Source organism: Callithrix jacchus, chromosome 14, assembly GCF_049354715.1.
Source record: "Callithrix jacchus isolate 240 chromosome 14, calJac240_pri, whole genome shotgun sequence".
Lineage (NCBI taxonomy): Eukaryota > Metazoa > Chordata > Mammalia > Primates > Cebidae > Callithrix > Callithrix jacchus.
This window is the reverse complement of record NC_133515.1, coordinates 66,815,973-66,837,700: the sequence shown is the minus strand read 5'-3', so window position 1 is coordinate 66,837,700 and position 21,728 is coordinate 66,815,973. Positions and strand designations below refer to the sequence as shown.

The 21,728-nt window shown below is 39.8% G+C and overlaps 1 protein-coding gene and 1 non-coding gene across 5 annotated transcripts in view; one reads left to right on the top strand and one right to left on the bottom strand.

The window, feature by feature from the left end:
• FBXO11 (F-box protein 11) overlaps positions 1 to 21,599 on the bottom strand; it is a 100,922-nt gene extending 79,323 nt beyond the window's left edge. For 2 of the 4 annotated variants that reach the window (XM_078349398.1, XM_078349399.1), the window contains exon 1: positions 20,566 to 21,599. In XM_078349398.1, coding sequence (XP_078205524.1) covers positions 20,566 to 20,797 — 232 coding nt within the window. In that variant the 5' untranslated portion in view covers positions 20,798 to 21,599. Of the gene's footprint in view, positions 1 to 20,186; positions 20,433 to 20,565 lie in introns of those variants that run through there. The other 2 variants (XM_078349400.1, XM_078349402.1) reach the window with 1 other exon arrangement.
• Positions 13,333 to 13,451, top strand: LOC118147478 (5S ribosomal RNA). The gene has a single exon (XR_004733938.1). It is a non-coding gene; the product is annotated as a 5S ribosomal RNA (ribosomal RNA).
• Positions 21,600 to 21,728: the final 129 nt, after the last annotated feature.

The following is a 21,728-nucleotide window of genomic DNA, read 5'->3' as shown; positions in this document are numbered from 1 at the left end:
TGGCTCTGTGTGCATATGCATGGTTTTGTACAGCTCTACTTTTTTTCTGAATCAAATCAGGTACTTCTGCCACCAACTCCTGTCATTACAAACAAGAGATTTAGCTTTTGAACTTCAAAGTGAACCCCTCACTGTCAGTAAGTATATTTAAACTAATAGCTTCTGTCCCTTCTTAGATGTTTTTCATAGCCCTCAATAAACATAATCTGGAGTTTACATATAATGTCTTACAGTTCACTGAAAACAGAGGTTGATGCATTTTTCTTCTTTTTCATGATTTCTAGAGAAGATGCAGATTTATGCATCTACGTTCATTCTAAAAGTATGATTATTAATTGTGTGTATGTTTAACTTATCATTGCTGTCTTTGAAGAGACAGAGAATCTCAATGCTGAAACTCACAGCACCATCCTGTTCCTTACAGTGTAACTTCAGGTAGTTGTGAAGTATTTTTTAAAAGCTTTTACATGGGAAATCATTATTGATGCATTATAATACAGTAATTAAAACTTCATTCTGGCTGCTTAATCAGAAACACATGAATTCTGATCCTAAGGTTGCCAATTACTAACTCTTGTGAATTAAATTCAGTAAACAGAGTTTACTGTAAAACAAGTTCTTCTTGTTAAATAATATATGAATTCTATTAATACAGAAACTTCATTACCAAACAGTATTATAAAGAAAGCATTCAGGAGAGTGAACAAGATAAGCTTACTATATAAAACATTTATCAAATAAATATGTACTGGTAATTCTTCATTAAGCATAAATGGCCCTAACAACAATGGTAAATGACAGCAAACACCTGAGTCTGGGATATGGAAAAGATATCAAGAAGACATAAGACACATAAAAGGAAGCAATCATATACTGAAGTCAAGCAACCACTGAGTTTACAAGTGTCAAAAAAAATAATTGCAGTAGTAATGCATATGGCTCACTCAAGAACAATGTGTAGGCCATGTGTGGTGGCTTACACCTGTAATCTCAACACTTTGGGAGGCCAAGGTGGGTGAATCATTTGAGGTCAGGAGTTTGAGACCAGTCTGGCCAACATGGCAAAACCCTCTCACTACCAAAAATACAAAAATTAGCTGGGCGTGGTGGTGCATGCCTGTAATCCCAGCTACTCAGGATTCTGAGGCACAAGAATCACTTGAACCCAGAAGGCAGAGGCTGCAATGAGCTGAGCTCACACCACTGTCCTCCAGCCAGGGCAACAGAGAAAAAAAAACAAAAAAAAAAAAAAAAAAAAAGAACAATATGTAGATGAGTTTGTCTAAGAAGGAATCTTATAACAGAAAAACAGACAGCCAAAGCATAGAAGACTTGGAAAAGATTGTTCCATAGGTGATAGAGTAAAGCCATAAAGAAAAGACAGTGCCTAGTTCCTCCCCGCCCCCCAACAGCAATGCCAATGTAAAGTGAACAGAGAGATGAACAGAGTATGACAACACTGTAAAAATTCTGTCCTGGTAAATCTTCCACAGCCTTTGACCCATTCCCTTTCACTAAGAATATCCTTTTCCCCTCCTCTCCTCTATCTGTGGTATACTCATTCCTCAAGATAGTTTATCTACCCCCACTGTCTCTGAACAGTCCTTCCAAATCATTTCAGCCCCAAGACTAGTTGCCTGTCTATTCTCAAGTAACTAATGTATTCATTCATTCAATAATATTTAACCTCATGCATTAATGATGGGATTATAAATTATGCAACCTTTTTTTTGAAAACATATTTGGCAACATTTACCAAACTTTAAAATGCAAATATTCCTCCAAATCATCAAAATGTATACATTAAACATGTGCACTTTAAAATATATCAATTATACCTCAATAAAGCTTAAAAATAGAAACCCTTTGACCCAATAAATCACTTTTAAAAAGTAAATCTTTCGCTGGGCATGGTGGCTCACGCCTGTAACCCCAGCACTTTGGGAGACCAAGGTGGGTGGATCACCTGCAGTCAGGAGTTTGAGACCAGCCTGACCTACATGGAGAAACCCCGTCCCTACGAAAAATACAAAATTACCCAGGCATGGTGGCACATGCCTGTAATCCCAGCTACTCAGGAGGCTGAGGCAGAATCGCTTGAACCTGGGAGATGTAGGTTTCGGTTATCCGAGACCGCACCACTGCACTCCAGCCTGGGCAATGAGTGAAGAGTGAAACCCCGAATTAAAAAAAAAAAAAAAAGCTACGAGAACCTGTCTCAGAAAAAAAATATATATATATACATATATTTCAAAAGAACAGTTAAGAGTTACCTCTGGGAAATAAAAAACAGGGAAAACAAAATAACTGGCTTTCCCCTTTAAATTCTATGTCCCGTGCTGGTGGCTCATACCTGTAATTCCAGCACTTTGTGAGGCTGAGGTGGGAGGATCGTTTAAGGCCAAGAGTTCAAGACCAACCGGAAATAATGCAAGACCCTGTCTCTATAAAACACTTTGTGGGGACAGGCATGGTGGCTCATATTTGTAAATCCCAGCACTTTGGGAGGCTGAGGTGGGTAGATTGCTGGAGCTCAGATGTTCAAGACCAGCCTGGGCAACATGGTGAAATCCTGTCTTTATAAAAAATAAAAAAATTAGCCAGGCATGGTGGCACATGACTGCAGTCCCAGCTACTTGGGAAGCTGAGGCAGGAAGATCACTTGAGCCCGGGAGGCAGAGGTCACAGTGAGCCAAGATTGTGCTATTGCACTCCAGGCCGGAATGACTGAGACTCTGTCTCAAAAAAAAAAAAAAAACAATTAGCCGGGCTTGGTGGAGCACACCTATACTCCTAGCTACCGGGGAGAGTGAGGCAGGATGATCTCTTGAGCCCAGTAGTTTGAGACTACAGAGAGCAGTGACTGTGCCACTGTGCTCCTGCTAGGCGACAGAGTGAGACCTTGTCTAAAAAAAAAAAAAAAAAAAAACCCTAAAAAATAAAATATTAAGATTATATATATCTGTATTCTTTCTTCTATTCACTTAATTAAGAATTTCTAGGGTGCCTGGCACTTATATCTTTTGAGAGAGTATTCCATGCTCCCATCTACCCCTGGGAACTATCAACAGATCAATAGGTCCAACAACTCACTAAAATGAAAAATGACTAAAATGATGATACAATTTTGGAACAAGAATAGGTAACGTTATCATTACTGATTGGGATCTGGAGACTTGGATTCTAAACCCAAACATCCCTTTGAATAAACCTCAATAATTGGGACAATAGTTCCTTCTATTTCAAATATTCTATAATACCATTCCTGACTAATTAACCATCTCCGAGATAATTTTAAAATATCTAAACTAAGCTTACACCAAAAAAGAAAGGATATAATCTTCTTTAGGGCCCCATTTTAGAATTTACCAGATGTTCTTATGTCATTCTAAATAACTTAAATTCATTTTCTTTTGCTATCTTTTGAGCATATAATAGAAAAAAAAAATAGCTGAGCAATCTTTTTCTTTTAAAAAGTACTTTCAACTACTCTGAAAGGTTAAGTTACTTTTAGGCCTGTTTCTTTTTAGAATAACACTTAAAATTTCCCATAAAGACAGTTTTTCAGCCAGGCCCGGTGGCTCACGCCTGTCATCTCAGCACTTTGGGAGGCCAAGATGGGCGGATCAAGAGGTCAGGAGTTAGAGACCAGCCTGGCCAACATGCTGAAACCCCGCCTCTACTAAAAACTACAAAAATTAGCTGGTGGTGGCGCATGCCTGTAATCTCAGCTACTTGGAAGGCTGAGGCAGAATTGCTTGAAACCGGGAGGCAGAGTTTGCAATGAGCCGAGATCTCATCATCACACTCCAACCTGGGCAACAAGAGCAAAACTCTGTCTTAAAAAAAAAAAAAAAAAAAAAAGGCAAGTTTTTTAGCCATTCCCTTACAGATCTTATTGCTATGATACAGTATCATGTGTTTATACATACCCATGCACCCCCACACACAGTTCAGAACCTTAACTGTGGCCCCTATCTGCTACATTTAGTTCTACCTAGATAGTTCAAAGACTCTGCTCATTTTTTTTTGTTTCCACACAGATTAAAACACATCTGCTTTTTTTTTTAAACAGGTTATTCAAAGTAACTTGATTTGTTCTTGGTTGAGCACTTAACCTCACCCAGTTTTTAATCATCTATTAACATATTTAATATGTTCAATAATGTAAATTAGTAATTATATGAACACACCTTGGTCCAGAGAAGATGAAGGAAAACAGAAACAATCATTCACTAAGTATCCATGTGCAAATGGCTAGCACTATTTTTTAAAAATAAATTATAGTTTTCATATAACATAACTCTTAAAACTCTCCCCCAACTGATACAACACCAATATGACTGCTTCATGGAAAAACAAAAGCTTTGTTTAAATCTGGTTATGTTGCTCTTGTTCCTTCTTCAGCTACTAAAAGTCACTGTTTCAGAGAAATACATTAAATGCATCTGTGATCAGCTCTTGGCTCTTCATAAAACCATGTAGACTACTCCCTAAAATCTATACTTACTGATTTTTCCTTAACCACATCAGTAGCTTCCACTTAAAAAACAAAAAACAACAAAATTTAGTTGATCTCATGTAATGAAGGTTTTTTTTTAGTGTACTTTCTCAGGAAAACACTTGTTTTCTCTTGGTTTAGGTTTATAATAAGCCTGTAAGATGGTCAGACAACTAATCAAGTGAGTGTGAGATGAGTCAACCAAAAATCTAAGAACTAAATTTACGTTTCAAAGTCCTACATTTTTTGAAAATGGTTCCTACTTATTCCCAAACATTCTTAGAAAACCTCTTAGAAAGTGAGGTGTGGTTTTTTTAACCAATGATGTTGAGATTATTTTCCTTAGCAATCTGTTTCAAAAACCTAATAAACTAACAGTCATTAATTGCTTCACAGATAAATTCAGTTTTACAAAAAGAAAATATTCCCTACTAAAATTATTAAACAGACATAAGTCTATACCACTGGGGTACCTTCAGAAAAAATAGCCACCTGTTGTGATCAACAATAAATTCCTCTTTTCTCATTATCCAGTTCATTTGCACACTAAATTTCCATCTTCTGTCATTCAGCAGGCATGTGAGCAAAATATTTGTACATATTTACTACTATAATCACATTATCTGATGCAAAAGGAAGTTTATGCTACAGTTGCAAACTTACCCTGGAAAGACAGAAGCACCGGTTCAGAGCCTTAAGCAAGCCTCCTGCAACAGTCTCCTGAGCAGCTAGGACTACACTACCTGCCACCAGGTCTGGCTAATTCTTATTATTTATTTATTTATTTATTTATTTCAGAGACAGGGGTCTCACTATGTTGGTAGGCTGGTCTTGAACTCTTGGTTAAGGGACCCTCTCACCTCATCCTCTCAAAATGCTAGGACTGCAGGCATGAGCCACTGAGTGTGGTCTACTTTTAATTCTGAACTGACTTCCTGATTATCAGTTATCCTAATTTACTAGAAATAATATAGTCAATTATCATCCTAAAGTTGCTGTGAATAAAACCACAGATGTCTATAAATTAAGAAGCATTTAAAGCACATGTCCCGAATTAAAAAATGTAACATTTAAGCTTTTATTCAAATTTTAAATGCCCTACATGGATACTGTGTCATCAATCAAGTAGTATGAGTTCACATCACAATCAGAATTATAAATGTATTGGCCAGGCATGGTGGCTCACGCCTGTAATCCCAGCACTTTGGGAGGCTGAGGCGGGTGGATCAACAGAGGTTAGGAGTTTGAGACCTCCCTGGCCAACAAGGCAAAACCCTATCTCTACTAAAAATACAAAATATTAGCTGGGTGTGGTGGCGGGCGCCTATAACCCCAGCTACTTGGGAGGTGAGGCAAGAGGTTGCTTGAACTTGGGAAGCAGAGGTTGCAGTGAGCCAAGATGGCACCACTGCACTTTAATCTGGGTGACGAAGTGAGATGCTGTCTCAAAAAAATATAATATTAATACTAGTATTATTATTGAGACAGGGTCTTGCTCTGTTGCCCAGGCTGGAGTGCAGTGGTACAATCATGGCTCACAGCAGCCTTGACCTCCAGAGCTTAAGTCCTCCCATCTCAGCCTCCTGAGCAGATGGGACCACAGGCATGTGCCACCACACTGGGTTGTAGAGATGAAGTCTCCCTATGTTGCTCAGACTAGTCTCAAAGTCCCAGGCTCAAGCAATCCCCCTGTTTCTGCCTCCCAACATGCTGGGATTATAGGCATGAGTCACCTGCCAAATTATTACTCTTTAGTTTTACTTTATTCTCGTACATGAATACTACCTTAACAAATTCTTAAGTGTACAATACAGTACTGTTGACTACAGGTACAATATTGTATGGCAGAACTTATTCATTCTGCTTAACTGAAACTTCATGTCTTCTGACTAGTAACTCCCCATTCTCCCCTCCTTTCACCCCCGGCAACCACAGTTCCACTCTTTGAGTCTATAAATTTGACTATTTTAGATAACTTCATTAAGTGAAATCATGCAGTCTTTGCCTGTGACTGGCTTATTTCACTTAGCATTATGTCCTCAAAGTACATCAATGTTGCATATTGCAGAATTTCCTTAAGACTAAATAATATTCCATTGCATGTATATACCACATTTTCTTTTTTTCCTTCATCTGTCGATGGACATGTTATGGGCTATTTCCACATTTTGGCTATTGTGAATAGTGATATTACAAACATGGGAGTGCTAGTACTTCTTCAAGAACCTTATTTCATTTCTTTTGAATAAAGACTTGGAAGTGGAATTGCTGGATCATATGGTAGTTCTTTTTTTTGAGACAGAGTCTCGCACTGTCACCATGGAGTGCAGACTTGGCTCACTGCATCCTCTACCTCCCAGGTTCAAGCGATGCTCCTTGCCTCAGCCTCTCGAGCAGCTGGGACTACAGGCACCCACCACCATGCCTGGCTAATTTTTTTGTATTTTTAGTAGAGATGGGGTTTCACTACATTGGCGAGGCTGGACTCAAACTCCTGACCTCGTGATCCACCTGCCTCAGCCTCCCAAAGTACTGGGATTACAGGTGTGAGCCACCTTGCCCTGCTCCTTTGTTTTTTTAAACAGTCATCCTAATAGGGGTGAGAAGATAACCTCATTGTAGTTTTTATTTGCATTTCCCTGATGATTAACGACGTTGAGCCTTTTTCCATATACCTGCTTGTCATCTATATATCTTCTCTGGAGAATGTCTATTGTAAAGTCTTTAGCCCATTTTTAAAATAGGTTACTAGTTTTTCTACCACTAAGTTGTAAAAGTTCCTTAAATATTTTAGAGATTAACTCATTATCAGACATATGGTTTGCAAATATTTTCTCCCATTTCATAGGACGTCATTTCACTTTGTTGACTGCTTCCTCTGCTGTGTAGAAGCTTTTTAGTTTGATGTCTCACTTGTCTATTTTTACTTTTGTTGCCTATCCTTTAGGTGTTATATCCATGAAATCACTGCCAAAGACAATGTCACGAAGCTTTCCTCCCTGTAGATTCCATATACAGTATTTGAAAAGCAAAGAAATGTAAAAGAATAACAAAAAATCGGCCAGGCGTGGTGGCTCACGCCTATAATCCCAGCACTTTGGGAGGCCGAGGTGGGTGGATCACGAGGTCAAGGTGAAATCCTGTCTCTACTAAAAATACAAAAATTAGCTGGGCATGGTGGTGTGCCCCTGCAGTCCCAGCTACCCGGGAGGCTGAGGCAGGAGAATTGCTTGAACCCAGAAGGCGGAGGTTGTGGTGAGCCGAGATCGTGCCATTGCACTCCGGTCTGGGTGTGAAACTCCGTCTCAAAAAAAAAAAAAAAAAAAGAATAACAAAAAAAATCACTTCACCACCACCATCCCAAGATACTAGTTAACATTTCACCAAAAATTTTTAGACATTTCACCCAATCAAAAAGGTATATTCCCAGTTTCATTGCATGTGTTATTAACAAGTCTTTGATTGGTATGTAACACTTTCCTAGCACCCTAAAACCAGCGACTTAACTTCACATACTCTGGTCAAGCTCCCTATAGGGAGTCAAGACTCCCTGAGTCTTCCAGCTCAGCTTTTCAACTCTAGTTATTTCAGCTAAAGGTTCCCACATGATGCAGAAATAGAGTATAGGTTTCCTCTGACATGTTACAATGTAGAATCAGAAAGATTCACAAAGGTATCCTGGAAGTTACAACTACTATTTGCAATGTGGCATTACACATACTTATGAGGAAACAAAGTGTTGTTTTATCTCCGCAATTGAGGTTGCTTAGATTCTAGCAACATATAACTTGAACCTGTCAGCCTACCTTCAATTTCTAGATACACAGCCAAAACAATTAACAAAATGAAAAAAGCTAATACCACAAAAACAAGATGAATAACCCCAACTCTGCAGTTAATTTTCTAATCTTGGTTTTTTTTTTCAAATCACTTACATAAAAATGCTATAACTTAATCGCTAGGCTACAACAACTTTTGAAGTGTGGTCCAAAGGTAATTCAATAAATAATTACCAGCCTGGCCAACATAGTGAAACACCATCTCTACTAAAAATACAAACAAATGAGCCAGGCGTGGTAGCACGTGCCTGTAATCCCAGCTACTGGGGAGGCTGAGCCACAAGAATTACTTGAACCCAGGAGACAGAGGCTGCAGTGAGCTGAGATTGCACCACTGCACTCCAGCCTGGCTGACAGAGTAAAACTTTGTCTCAAAAAATATAATAATTAATTAATTAATTAATTAATTGAAGGGCAGAATGTATACCAGACTGTGGGGGTCATAAAAAGCCTTCATCTACTAGTATTTCACAGAAAACTCTCTTAACAGATTCTGCTGGTCTTGCAAACAGTCTAAGGCTAAGGTTACAAATAAAACTCCACTGTTTTATAAATATATATAAACTACACGTATACTAGAGATACGCAGATAGACAAATCTATGTATCTCTATCCTTAGAAATATGTATGTATCTATAAACCACAGTCCTTCATATATATATATATATATATGTATCTCATATATGTATACATATATATGTATCTCATATATGTATACATATATATGTATCTCATTGAGGTAGGAAAACATGGGCTGGCTCAGGAGATAAATTATTAATCTATTCAATACAAAAGTTGATTTCTACTTGTCAGAAGAAAAAATTTAAAAAGACAATGAAAATAAAACCAACAAGCTTACTAGCAATTCATACTAATTTAAAATTTTCTTTGAACTCAGTTTCTTAACGTAAGATTCCACAAGGGCAAGAACTACATTTGTATGGTAATATCTAACAAATTCAAATCTTGCTGATTTACACTGGCAATTCAAAAGATACAGAGAGAATTTTAAAGCATCTCAGAAGTCATCTTATTCAAAAATCCTCTAATTTAGAAATAAGATTAAGAAACCACTCTGGACAAAGGGAAGACATAAAAGCCACCCTGAAGCAGCTCAGACTCCTTATCCCTAAACTTAGGGATAATGTTCAGTAAATGGCAACATTTCCTGAATGTGGCTACGTGTTGAAAAAAGAAAATGGAAAGCAAGGGCAGTCTCTGCCACGCTGTTTTTTTTTTTTTTTTTTTTTTCTTTTTTGTGGATAAGAAAGATCAACTGTTAGCATTAACATGGGACTGACTGGTTAAGTCCTGAAAGAGCAAATGTGAAATAATGAAATGTTCCACCTTTGCTATCTAAGGCTACTATGTCATCAATTTTAAGCAAGTAGCTCCTGATGAACAGAACCCCATCTGTCATTTTCAGGGGATACTTGTGAGTAATAGAAGTTTATATGCCACTAGCACTTTAGTACAAGCTTTCACTTGAAGAACTTACTTATCAAGGATGCTAGGCAGAGGTACTTTTTCCACCTTCCTCCTATACACCAGAAATGAAAAGGTCCAGTCAAGGGCTAGAAAAACATCTCTAAAAGCAAAATGTGCCCCAATTTTTCTGTGCAAGTCTCACCATTTTAATATAAGCTTACCGTAAGACAATAAAGAGTAGCCAAGAATATGTAGAAAACTAGAAATAAAATAACTGTCCAAATAACAGCAAAATATTTTCATAATTGTTAAAAAGATAAGCTTTAAAGGAGTAAGAAACAGGTTCTAAATTTAAATGGAGAACAAAATCACTTATCACCACTTTAGCAGCAAAAGGAGGCAAGTTTTTGGAATGAAGGCCCAGAATCATACATTAAAGCCCACAGTATTTTTTGAAATTCTTAAATACAAAAAAAAGATGTCTTCCCCTCCTCAAAGCAACCCGAGCTACAATCTTTGGGGAAATGAAAGTAATATTAAGGGCTGGGCGCGGTGGCTCAAGCCTGTAATCCCAGCACTTTGGGAGGCCGAGGTGGGTGGATCACGAAGTCAAGAGATCAAGACTATCCTGGTCAACATGGTGAAACACTGTCTCTACTAAAAATACAAAAAATTAGCTGGGCATGGTGGGTGCCTGTAATCCCAGCGACTCAGGAGGCTGAGGCAGGAGAATTCCCTGAACCCAGGAGGCGGAGGTTGCGCTGAGCCGAGATCGCGCCATTGCACTCCAGCCTGGGTAATGAGCGAAACTCCGTCTCAAAAAAAAAAAAAAAGGAAAGTAATATTAAATTAGTGAATAAACTACCTATTAGGAAAAAAAGTTCCTTAGATTTTTACACTGTATACTTGCAAAAACTTAAAAGAACTATTAAATGTTTATTTGAATCAAATCTATAGACTAAAAATTTTAGCACAAAAACAATGTTTACAATAACCCAGAATATTTTAATAACAAATGTGGCTACCTGCAAAAAATGAAAATGGAAAAGAACATGGCAGTCTCCTCCCGTTTTTTTGTGGAAAAGATTAACACTGTAAGACTCAAGACTGAACTACTAAAGGATACCAAAAGACTCAAAAAAACCCCACTAATACTTATAATAAAATCATAATTTCCAGTCAATTATTTTAGCAACATAATTATAAAATGCCACATTCATACATCTGAAAGCTGTTTTAGTTTCCATTTATTGTAAATGGAAATTTTGTCTTTGAGAAAATATCAGCAATGGTATATGCTGAGGTATAAAACTCATAGGGAATGTATTATATATATAAGAAAGCTCACATACATAAAGAAAAAAAATGCAGAAAAATTAAGTAAAAAAAGAATGCTCATAGCAGCATTACTCCTTACAGCCAAACACCAAAGCAATCCCATGTCCATCAATTGTAGAAAGGATAAACTGTAGTATATTCATACAAAGTAATATTAAACAGCAACAAGAATGAACAATAACTAATGCTACAAGCAACAATATGAATGAAGCTCACAAACAAATATTAAGGGAGAATTCTGTCAGACACAAACCCTATCTCTACTAAAAATACAAAAATTAGCTGGGCCTATAGGTGGCATGTGCCTATAATCCCAGCTACTCAGGAGGCTGAGGCAGAAGAATCGCTTGAACCTGGGAGGCAGAGGCTGCAGTGAGACAAGACTGCGCCACTGCACTCCAGCCTAGGAGTGAGACTCCAACACAATTAAAAAAAAGAAAGTGAATATGTACTGGGGGGTTACATTTACATTAAGTTCAAAAACAGGTACAAACACAATCCAAGTAATCAGAAAGATGGGGTTGGGAGTGGTGACTTGGAAGGCCCTTCAAGGGTGACTTTTGGGATACCGGTAGTGTTTTATTCCTTGCTCTAGGTATTTTTGGTTACACAGATGTGTTCATTTCATGAAAAGTAATCAAGTTGTACACTGATGATTTATGAATTTCCATATTTCAATTAAAAGCTTAAAGAACGTTAATAAAAATTATTTCCACAATTTAAATAACTATATAGTTTTTTTTTTTTTTTTTGAGAAAGAGTTTCGCTCTTTGGCCCAGGATGGAGTGCAGTGGCATGATCTCAGCTCACTGCAACCTCTGCCTTCTGGTTTCAAGTGATTCTCCTGCCTCAGCCTCCTGAGTAGCTGGGATTACAGCCACCCGCCACCACACCTGGGTATTTTTTGTATTTTTAGTAGAGACAGGGTTTCACCATGTTGGGCAGGCGGGTCTCAAACTCCCAACCTTGTGATCCGCCCATCTCCATCTCCCAAAATGTTGGCATTGCAGGTGTGAGCCACCATGTCCGGCCTTAACTACATAGTTTCAAATGTATATAGCCCATTTATTTTTTAAAAACTAAAGACTGTTTCTAATTCAAATGACTGTTGCTAATGCAAATGATCCATACATACTCTACTTCTCTCCCTCACAATGCTCAACCCATAATTGGTCTTTTGAATATTTTTTTAAAAGTGCAACTTTAGGGCCACGTGCAGTGGCTCACACCTGTAATTCCAGCACTTTGGGAAGTCAAGGTGGGGATATCATGACGTTAGAAGTTCAAGACCAGTCTAACCAACACGGTGAAACCCTATCTACTGAAAATACAAAAATTAGCTGGGCCTATAGGTGGCACGTGCCTATAATCCCAGCTACTCAGGAGGCTGAGGCAGAAGAATCGCTTGAACCTGGGAGGCAGAGGCTGCAGTGAGATGAGATTGCACCACTGCACTCCAGCCTAGGAGTGAGACTCCATCACAATAAAAAAAAAAAGAAAGTGAAACTTTAAGAGAAAAATTTAAAAGTCAGAATTAGATCAAGAAAAGAAATAAACATATAAACTGATTCTGGCAGGAATCCTCTACTTTCCCACTCCTCTGCCTTGCCCCTCCCCAATACCTTATTTGCCTCTGAAGAATCACTCCTACCCGGAAAGTCCTTCCCCAAATCGTTTCTTTTCTTTTTTTTTTTTTTTTGAGACAGGTTCTTAACTCTCTCACCCAGGCTGGAGTGCAGTGGCACGATCACAGCTCACTCCACCCTTGACCTCCCTGGGCTCAGGTGATCTTCTCACCTCAACCTCCTGAGTAGCTGTGACTACAGGCCTGGGCTACTACCCCCCAGCCAACTTTGTATTTTTTGTAGAGATGGGGTTTCGCCATGTTGCCCAGACTGGTCTCAAACTCCTAGGCTCATGCAATCCACCCCCCCCAGCCTCCCAAAAAGTGCTAGAATTACTGGCGTGAGCCACCATGTCCAGCCCAATTGTTTAATTTCGTTTCCCTCTTTTACTTGGCCTAAAATACCAAAATTTGACAAGTTATCATAATCAGTCTCTTAAAATGCAAATGTCTTTCAGAAAATTATGAAGGTATCAGTCATTCACACAAAACTGTGAAGAGTTTAGTGGCTACTTTTATGTACTGCTGACCTTATATTCAAAAAAGTGAGCAAGTCCATAATTTTCTTTACCATAAGAACATGTTGCTAAAAATACTGTTCAGTCTACAGCCATACCACCCTGAACGCGCCCGATCTCGTCTGATCTCGGAAGCTAAGCAGGGTCGGGCCTGGTTAGTACCTGGATGGGAGACCGCCTGGGAATACCAGGTGCTGTAGGCTTAAAAAAAAAACTCTTTCAAAATATAGTGCCTTATTCTAACTCATATTTCTTTCAATGTATCTTCTTTAATCTTTCTTCTTTATTATGACAGAAGTCTGGAAAGACTCCTACTTTTCATTTGTTATATTTTATTCACTTCTAATTATCTTTAAAGCTTTTTCTTTTTACAAAAAGTTATGAAGAAACAGTAACTAGTGACATACATACCAACGTTGTCCATCTCAAAATATAGCAAGGGAATAAGAAACAATTATATGCTCTTCCTCTTTCCCATCCCCTTTCCTCCTAAGTGTTACAATCTCATAAAGCTGCATGTTCTTACATACAGTATGTTATATACTATGAATGCAAGATAGAAAAACCAGTGATTGGATACAAAAAAGCACTACTGTATCTAAACCAAAGTAGGTTAAAGAAGTTCTCTTTACCCAAAGAAAAGATGAATGACACCTCTTCTCTCATGGGGTGTGAAAGTATTCCTCAATGTTTTTTAAGGTTTAATCACCATATGGAAGAATAGCTTTTAACAATTTTCTCCCCTTTTTGAATATAACCCCATAATCTTCCATTTGTTACAAAGAACAGAACATTTAACAATGGGGTTTTTAGAAACTGGGAGAGCAAGCAATTAACATATTGAACTCACTTGCTTTAATGTGCTATATTATTTGGGGTATTTAAAAAAGAATGTAATTAATACATTCATTTTCAAAGTAAAATAAATATTTTTGATATTTGCCTTCAACTGAAATAAATCATGTAAAGGAAGTTAGTTGGTTTCATTTCTCTATTTTCTAAGGATTAAGTTTAAGCACATTTCTTGTGCTAGCCAAACATATATAAAAACTCCAAGCTACACATATAAGAAACACACCAAACTATGGTGAGAAAGGAATATTTATTTAGCCCGCAAACCAGTCAAAATTACCACTGAAGTCTAAAACTAGTTTAACTCACATTTTCCCCCTCCTGAAATAGTCCAGCCTATAACCATGAGCTAAAATCAGTTAATAACCTTTATTCATAACTTATGAGTAATTCAGGGGAAATCTACCCTTCTTAGTATAATGAGTGCTTAATGGTTTCATTAACACACTGGAAAAACATGCTGGTCAATCAGCGCAGACTCATCTTGAGACAAATCTACATGAGACGTAAAATTATAATCAGAAGATTACTTGAAAAGTGTGAAACCAGATAAATCAACAATCAATAGAATCAGACTAGTGTAGCCAAATCCAATAGGACAGATGGTATAGGACAGGGGACAGATCTGCTTCAAGGGCCAGGTTACTGCATCTCCTGAAAGTTATACACACATTCTGCCAAATGTATTTTGTTATCTTCCCTTGTTTATAGAAAGATTAAGTGATACAAATCAATTCTGAAATTATTTCCTGCTACCTACATCTTCATTGTTGTATAACTTTTAAATGTTTATTCATTTAAAAAAAAATACATAATAAAAATCTACCTTACATAATAAAGTATAACCCTTATATAATAAGGGTTACAGAAATCAATCTCTCTGAGGTTACAAGTCATCTAGATTGCATTTTGGGGTATGCCAGAAACTCTTTAACAATTCATGTACATTTTATCTCTTGCTTTAGTTTTATATACAGCTGATACAATCTTATTTTTTTAATATTTAAAAGACCTGTCATTTATTAAACATCTATCATGCGCTAGGTACTTTACTATCTCTCATCCTTCTAAGTGTTCTATAAGGCAAGGTGTTATCCCCACCTGAAAGATTACAAAGTAAGGCTCAGAGAGGTTAACACTACTTACCAAATGTTAAATAGCTAATCAGATGTGTAGTCAAAATTAGAACTCAGATCTAGCTAACTTTAACTCTGAGTTCTTTACATCATACTATCTCGTTCCTTATAGCCTATCTTCATAATTTTATTTTCAGAGAGTAGAAACTGTAATTTGGGGAATACCTTACCAACAAAGTCACATACTAGAATTCTTTGCAAGATAAGAATGCATTTCAAAGGTCTAATAAATTAGTGAATTGGAAGGTTTAAAACAGAATAATACTTCAAAGATAAGTGGGACAAAACAGACACAAAGTAAGAGTAACTTTAGTATCAGGGATAAACCGGGTGGCAGGGATGGGGACAATAGGAAACCTCATATTGAAATAGCTAATTACTATAGACTGGTTATTTTCAAAGTTGAAACAGAGGGAAAAAAAATAGAAAATACTCAAACCAGGGGTTCTCACTAACAGATCAAGAATTATTTGTGGTTCCTGCTTTACCTAGTAGGTTTCCAAGCTGGATGGCCTTTCCTTGGGTTTGTCAGGATTTCCAGTAAACAGAGAAAAGCAGGAGGACAACTCTTAGGCCTCATCAGCAGAATTTTAACACTCATAGCAACATTACTCTATTTCTATCCCTCAAGTAAGTTCCAAGCGAGAAAATAGGCTTTCTTTACAGCTCCCATACTTCCTGCACCAAAAATGTTGGGTGGCACTGTCTCCCCTCCCCAGATACATTTGCTAGGGTTAGCCACCAGATGAGACAGTTGTACCCCACAGTACTTACTTCCTAAAACAGGAAAAAAATCATGTTCCTTGTCCAGAATTCCTCTAATAAGACTGCGGATGATCCATGAAGGTAAGCTATCATGAGCTAGAACAGTGCCAAAGAAGGTATAACTAGCATTCCTGACAAGAACAGCAGGGAATGTCCTGGCTGCTGCATATTATAAATATATAGCTCATTCCTCATCAGTACAGTGTTGAGAAAAAAATATATCTATATGTGTATGTATGTGTGTGTGTGTGTGTGTGTCTCCCCACCAGGAATATTTTATGTAATATTATATGTACTGAATGATTTCAATTTTTTAAAAACCCTAGAATTCTACTGTCATAGGTAAGATTTTCATCCCATGAATATGGCATTAGAGAGACTAGGTTTTTTTTTTCTACAGGATTAGTTCGGACTATAAATGAATAGCAAAATCTATTAATGCATTCATTAAATTTCTTGAACTATAAATATCACAATTAAATTTTTAGCACTTCAAAACAGTTCTGTGACTTTTCCAATAACTAGAAAAAAAAATTAAATCTATTTTCAAAAACTCTCAAAACATCAAGATTATTCCCAGAACCCAAATTCATCTTTTATTAAAAGGTAATAAATGAGAAAATAGTAATAGTTATTTGATTCCAGGTAGGATAATTTAGTAGCTGGAGGCAGGTGTACAAAGGGGACTTCTATTTTAGACTATGTGGAAATATTAACTACTCAAAGTAATTTATTTTATTTATTTTTTGAGATGGAGTCTCAGTCGCTCAGGATGGAGTATAGTGGTACAACCTCAATTCAAAGTAATTAATTTTAACAACTTAAAATTACTGATGAGAACACACAGCACTTCTGTAGACTTGTAAGCTTTACTCATATGTCTAAAAAAAATTATAAAATAAATTCCTACAGTAAAGATGACAAATTCACCAGAACAGGCTGCAAAAGCTAACTCCTTTTAGAATTTTAAAACAAAACGAATATCAAAACTCCAATCCCACACTACTGTTTCATTAAATCCTGAAATATATTACCAAATTGTCACTCTGTAATATACAATTTTTTATATATTTTTGAGATGGAGTCTTGAACTGTCACCCAGGCTGAAGTGCAATGGTGTGATCTCAGCTCACTACAACTTTGCCTCCCGGGTTCAAGAGATTCTCCTGCCTCAGCCTCCTGAGTAGCTGTGATTACAGGTGCCCACCACCACACCTGGCTGATTTTTTATATTTCTAGTAGAGGCAGGGTTTCACCATGTTGGCCAGGCTGGTCTCAAACTCCTGACCTCATGATCCACTTGCCTCAGCCTCCCAAAGTGCTGGGATTACAGGCATGAGCCACCGCACCCATCCTATAAAATACAATTCTACTAGCTTAATGTGGTACGTGAAATCCCAAACTCAGGAATTTAAGAAATTTTAAAAGCAAATGATTAGTCTAGTATTTAGTCTTCAGGTAGCTGATCATTTTAGATAACAAGTGAACACAACATTCCATGAAATATCCAGGCCAATATTTCCTTACGCCGGGTGTAAGAAATGCTCCCTCATGGAAAGCTTTGAAAAATCCTCATAAGATTTTAATCTGTAGGGTCTGGTTTCTTTCTTCTTCAAACACAGGTCATTACATGTAAAAGAAAGTATATACACACACACACATACATAATGTATGCACACACATAACACACACACACATAAGTACAAATATACACACATATACATATACACATGGGTATGTGTATGTAAATACGTTTAAAAGTGTTGTCAAGGAAGTTTTTATACCAATTAACCTGTGGGCAAGTAAGCAGCTAAAAACCATTCTGACAGACTTTTTGCCTCAAAACATACTGTAACTATTTTATTAACACTAAAGAACTTAAAATACATCTTTATATAAAACAAATGATTTTACATAGTCTGAACTGGTTTGTCTTAAAACAGCGAGTCTCACTTTGATTCCCTATCTGAAAAGTTGTCTGATCCACTATTATGTAACTCTATCCAAGATCCTAACGCAAGAGTTACATATCCATTAATAGTAAAAAGTAAAACAATAAAAATAAAAACATCACACATACAAACACTTGTTAGCTTTAGTTCTTTATCTTACAGTGATTAAACCCAGCATATCTTTAACAAATAACAAAATCCCTCTTTTACAAACTAGAAAGTGACACTCTGCATGCTCCATAAAACTTTTAAAGTATTCTTAGCTAACTTCTGATCATCATATGAATCATTTAAAAAATGTCATTAAAATGACAAATTTTCAAAGAATAACATTTTTACATATGACTGGCAACATCTTTATTATTTTAGTTTACTAATCCATCTTAATGTTTTATGCAATTTCAGGCCATTTACGAGCCCTCTGAAAGGCTCATACTATTTTCCCTAAAGTTCTTTTCCCCTCTGTGCCAACATAGAAACTCCAGAACGGTTTCTACTAGCTGCAGAGAAACAATTCCACAGTGAATATCATTTACCATTTGGTTGGGTACATACTGAAATTTGGATTCATAAATACTTTTGACAGTTTATGGACATCAATGAGAAGAAAACTGACACTCTGGCATGTGACTGTCGACAACCAAGTCACTTTACTTCAAATAGGAATGGAAATAAACCTCAGTAGCTGATAATTTTGAACAAACGAATAAAAGTGTCCGAGAGAAAATTACATCAACTAAGTTTGAAATTATACACAAATCTTGAAATGGAAATTCAAAATAAACATTTTAAAATACATAATGGGACTAAATTAGGTTTGCCTGACAACGTTTTGATCCAATGTTAATGTTATTAACCAATCACCACATCTTGGAAAGGCTTACTGTAGCGAGAGAATCCTTAATATTAAATGGTAGAATTTGAATCGAGTGTCATTGTTTTCTCTAAAAAATTTGTCAATTGTACTACACACCGTGCCAATTCTGGAAGAAGACAAACATTATTTGAATGGAACATCAAAAGAACTCTGATATACATGTGAAAGAAAATAATGAGACTACAGTTTTTTTTTTAATTTACCCCCAAAATTACAAACGCATAATGAAAAAACACAAAACACATTTACCAATTATGTTGCACAAGATCTCTAACTGCCTTGAAACATCACATTCTTTCAAGCAACATATAGCACACTGCTTTCTCTAAGACTCTTTAACAGTGCTTAATGAAAGCCCTTTAAACTATCTTCCGATTAACATCTCCCTTCTTCATTTGTTAAATATTTTGATCAAGTACAACAATGAACCATTTTTAAAGAAATAATGTATAATTTTAAAAAACCTTTAATTTCAATCCCCTTATCAATGGAAGTGTGACAACCAACGCATATAAAATTAACCTTAATCCACCAACTAAAATGTCTCCTAACAATTCTCGTCCTCCTTAAAACAACAACCGTACACATAAATACAGTTCTGACCGCCACCCCTACTGCGAACAGCTAATTAATAAAGAGAATGTTTATGTTTGGAGACCAAGGGGCAACACCCCCACCTCATAAATCTCCCCAAATAACCACATCATCCGAGTAGAACTGAACATTATTTTTGCTAAAGCAGGAATTCAACCCCGGGGAGCCTCAGCCCTTAGACAATGGTGGTTACCAGACAGTGCTGCACAGTTGGGTCCAAATGACACATTTCACTAGGCCTTGGACACAACACACACACACACACGCACGCGAGCGCACACACATACACACACAATGTCCCAAGGGGTCAGTTCTAAGGAAGGGGCGATCAAACCCCACTAGGAAACGGAGAGTAGCACCGCGGCAATGGGGGGTCGCTAGGGGTGGACAGGCGAGGGGGTGTCGATAGAGCGGAAAGGTAACTGCACTGCACATGAGGGAGGGGGCTGGAAATGGCCGATGGATTCTATATTTATTTATTTAAAGGTCTTGATTTAACGGGTCCTTTCCAGGGGTTCTGTAACTAAAGGCAAACTGCGCAGCAAACACTGTGGGGTTGGGAGAGGAGTCACTGCTCCCCCTACCCCGTGACGAGGGAGGGGGGCGGGGGAAACAAGTTCCCCGGCCAACACTACAGACCACCCCGATTCCCCTCTCCCGCTCCTCCCCAGGAACGGGGAGGCCAGCACAGAAAAAAGGGGGAAAACAAGTTCCCCAGCCAACCCCACCGCCGGATCGCTCCCAGTCGCTCCCCCCACCTACCATTAGAAAGAGGCAGACTAAACCATGGAAGGCGGCAGAAAAGGGAGAAATCACGCCACTCGCCTTCCTCCCGGCCACCAACAGACTCCCGCGGGGTCCGTGAGGGAGCGGAGAAGCCAAAAGGATGGGTGGGGGTGGAGGGTGCCGAACCCCCGAAACCAAACAAAGCGCGGCCTGAGCGAGAACCCGGGCGAGTGGGGAAGCCGCGGCTTTTCCTGCCGGCCGGGCCTGGCCCGGGCTGACACTGCGGCACCGGGGGACCCGCCTCCGCTCAGCTCGGGTCTCCCACCCCCAGGGCGCGCAGGCCGCCCCCGCCCGCTCGGGCCTCCCTTCCCCGGTGCCCCAGCCGGCAGGCGGCTGGGAGGGAGCGCGGCCTTACCCCGCTCGCCGACGTTGTTCCGCTCCTGAGGCAGCGGCGGAGGCGGCGGTGGCGGCGGCGGAGGCTGCTGCTGCTGCTGCTGCTGCGGCGGCGGCGGAGGCTGCTGCTGGGGCGGCTGCTGCTGAGGCGGTTGCGGCGGCGGCTGCTGCGGGGGCTGCTGCTGCTGTTGCTGCACCGGGCGCGGCCGCGACACTCGCCTGGGTCTCCGGTTGGCGGCTCGGACGGAGTTCATTTGCCGGGCTGAGGTGGCGGCGTTGGCGGAGGGACACACACACGCACACGCACAGCGAGCTCCGGGGCAGGAGAAGGGGGTGGGGAGAGTGGGAGAGGGGGGAGGAAGGAGAGGGGGCGAGGGGAAGGGGACACCCTGAGGGCGGAGGGGGCGAGCGGGACCCCGAGTCCGGAGAAAGGCCCGGGGAGACAGACGGAGACCGAGCGAGGCCGGCCGGGCGGGCCTGACGCACCGGGAAGGCCGAGGCCGCCGGGCGGGGCGGCCGCGAGGGACGGAGACAGAAAGACGGGCAGAGCGAGAAAGAAAGAAAGGGCGTCCGCCGCTTGGGGATCCTGAAGCGAAGCGCGGCGGTGGTGGCTGAGGAGACAGATCCCGGTCCCGCCGACTCGCGAGCGGCGTCTCCGGAGGCGGGGGGAGTGGGCGGGCGGGTGAGGAAGGGAGAAGGAGAAAAGAGGGAGAGAAGGGAGGGAGCAGGGGGCGCCCGGCTCTTTTTTACCCCTCTTCCTCCCCCCCACACCCCCTGAGAGAAATTTCTGTGAGGAATTTTTTCTCTTTCTTCGGCCTCTTCTCTCTCCTCCCCCCCTTCTCTCCTCGGCGAAGGGGAAATGAGTGTGAAGGGAGGAGATAGGGGGAAAAGAGGCGTCGTCGTTCCTCCTCCTTAAAGGAGCCTTTCCTCCTCCTCCTCCTCAGCCCCGTCGCCGCTGCTTCTGCTGCTGCTCCGTGGCAGGAGGAGCCATTGACACCGCCGGAGCCTTGACTCGCCCAGTCCGTCCCTCCCCGCCGCGGGGCTGGCCGGGGGCGCGGGGGAGGGCCGCGGGGCGGCGGGGGAGGGGTAAATGGGCGGGGAGAATAGGGGCGGGGATTCCGGCCAGGCCGCCAATGGAAAGCGGCCGTACAACCTTCCGGCCAATGAGGCCTCCGCTCTTATCGC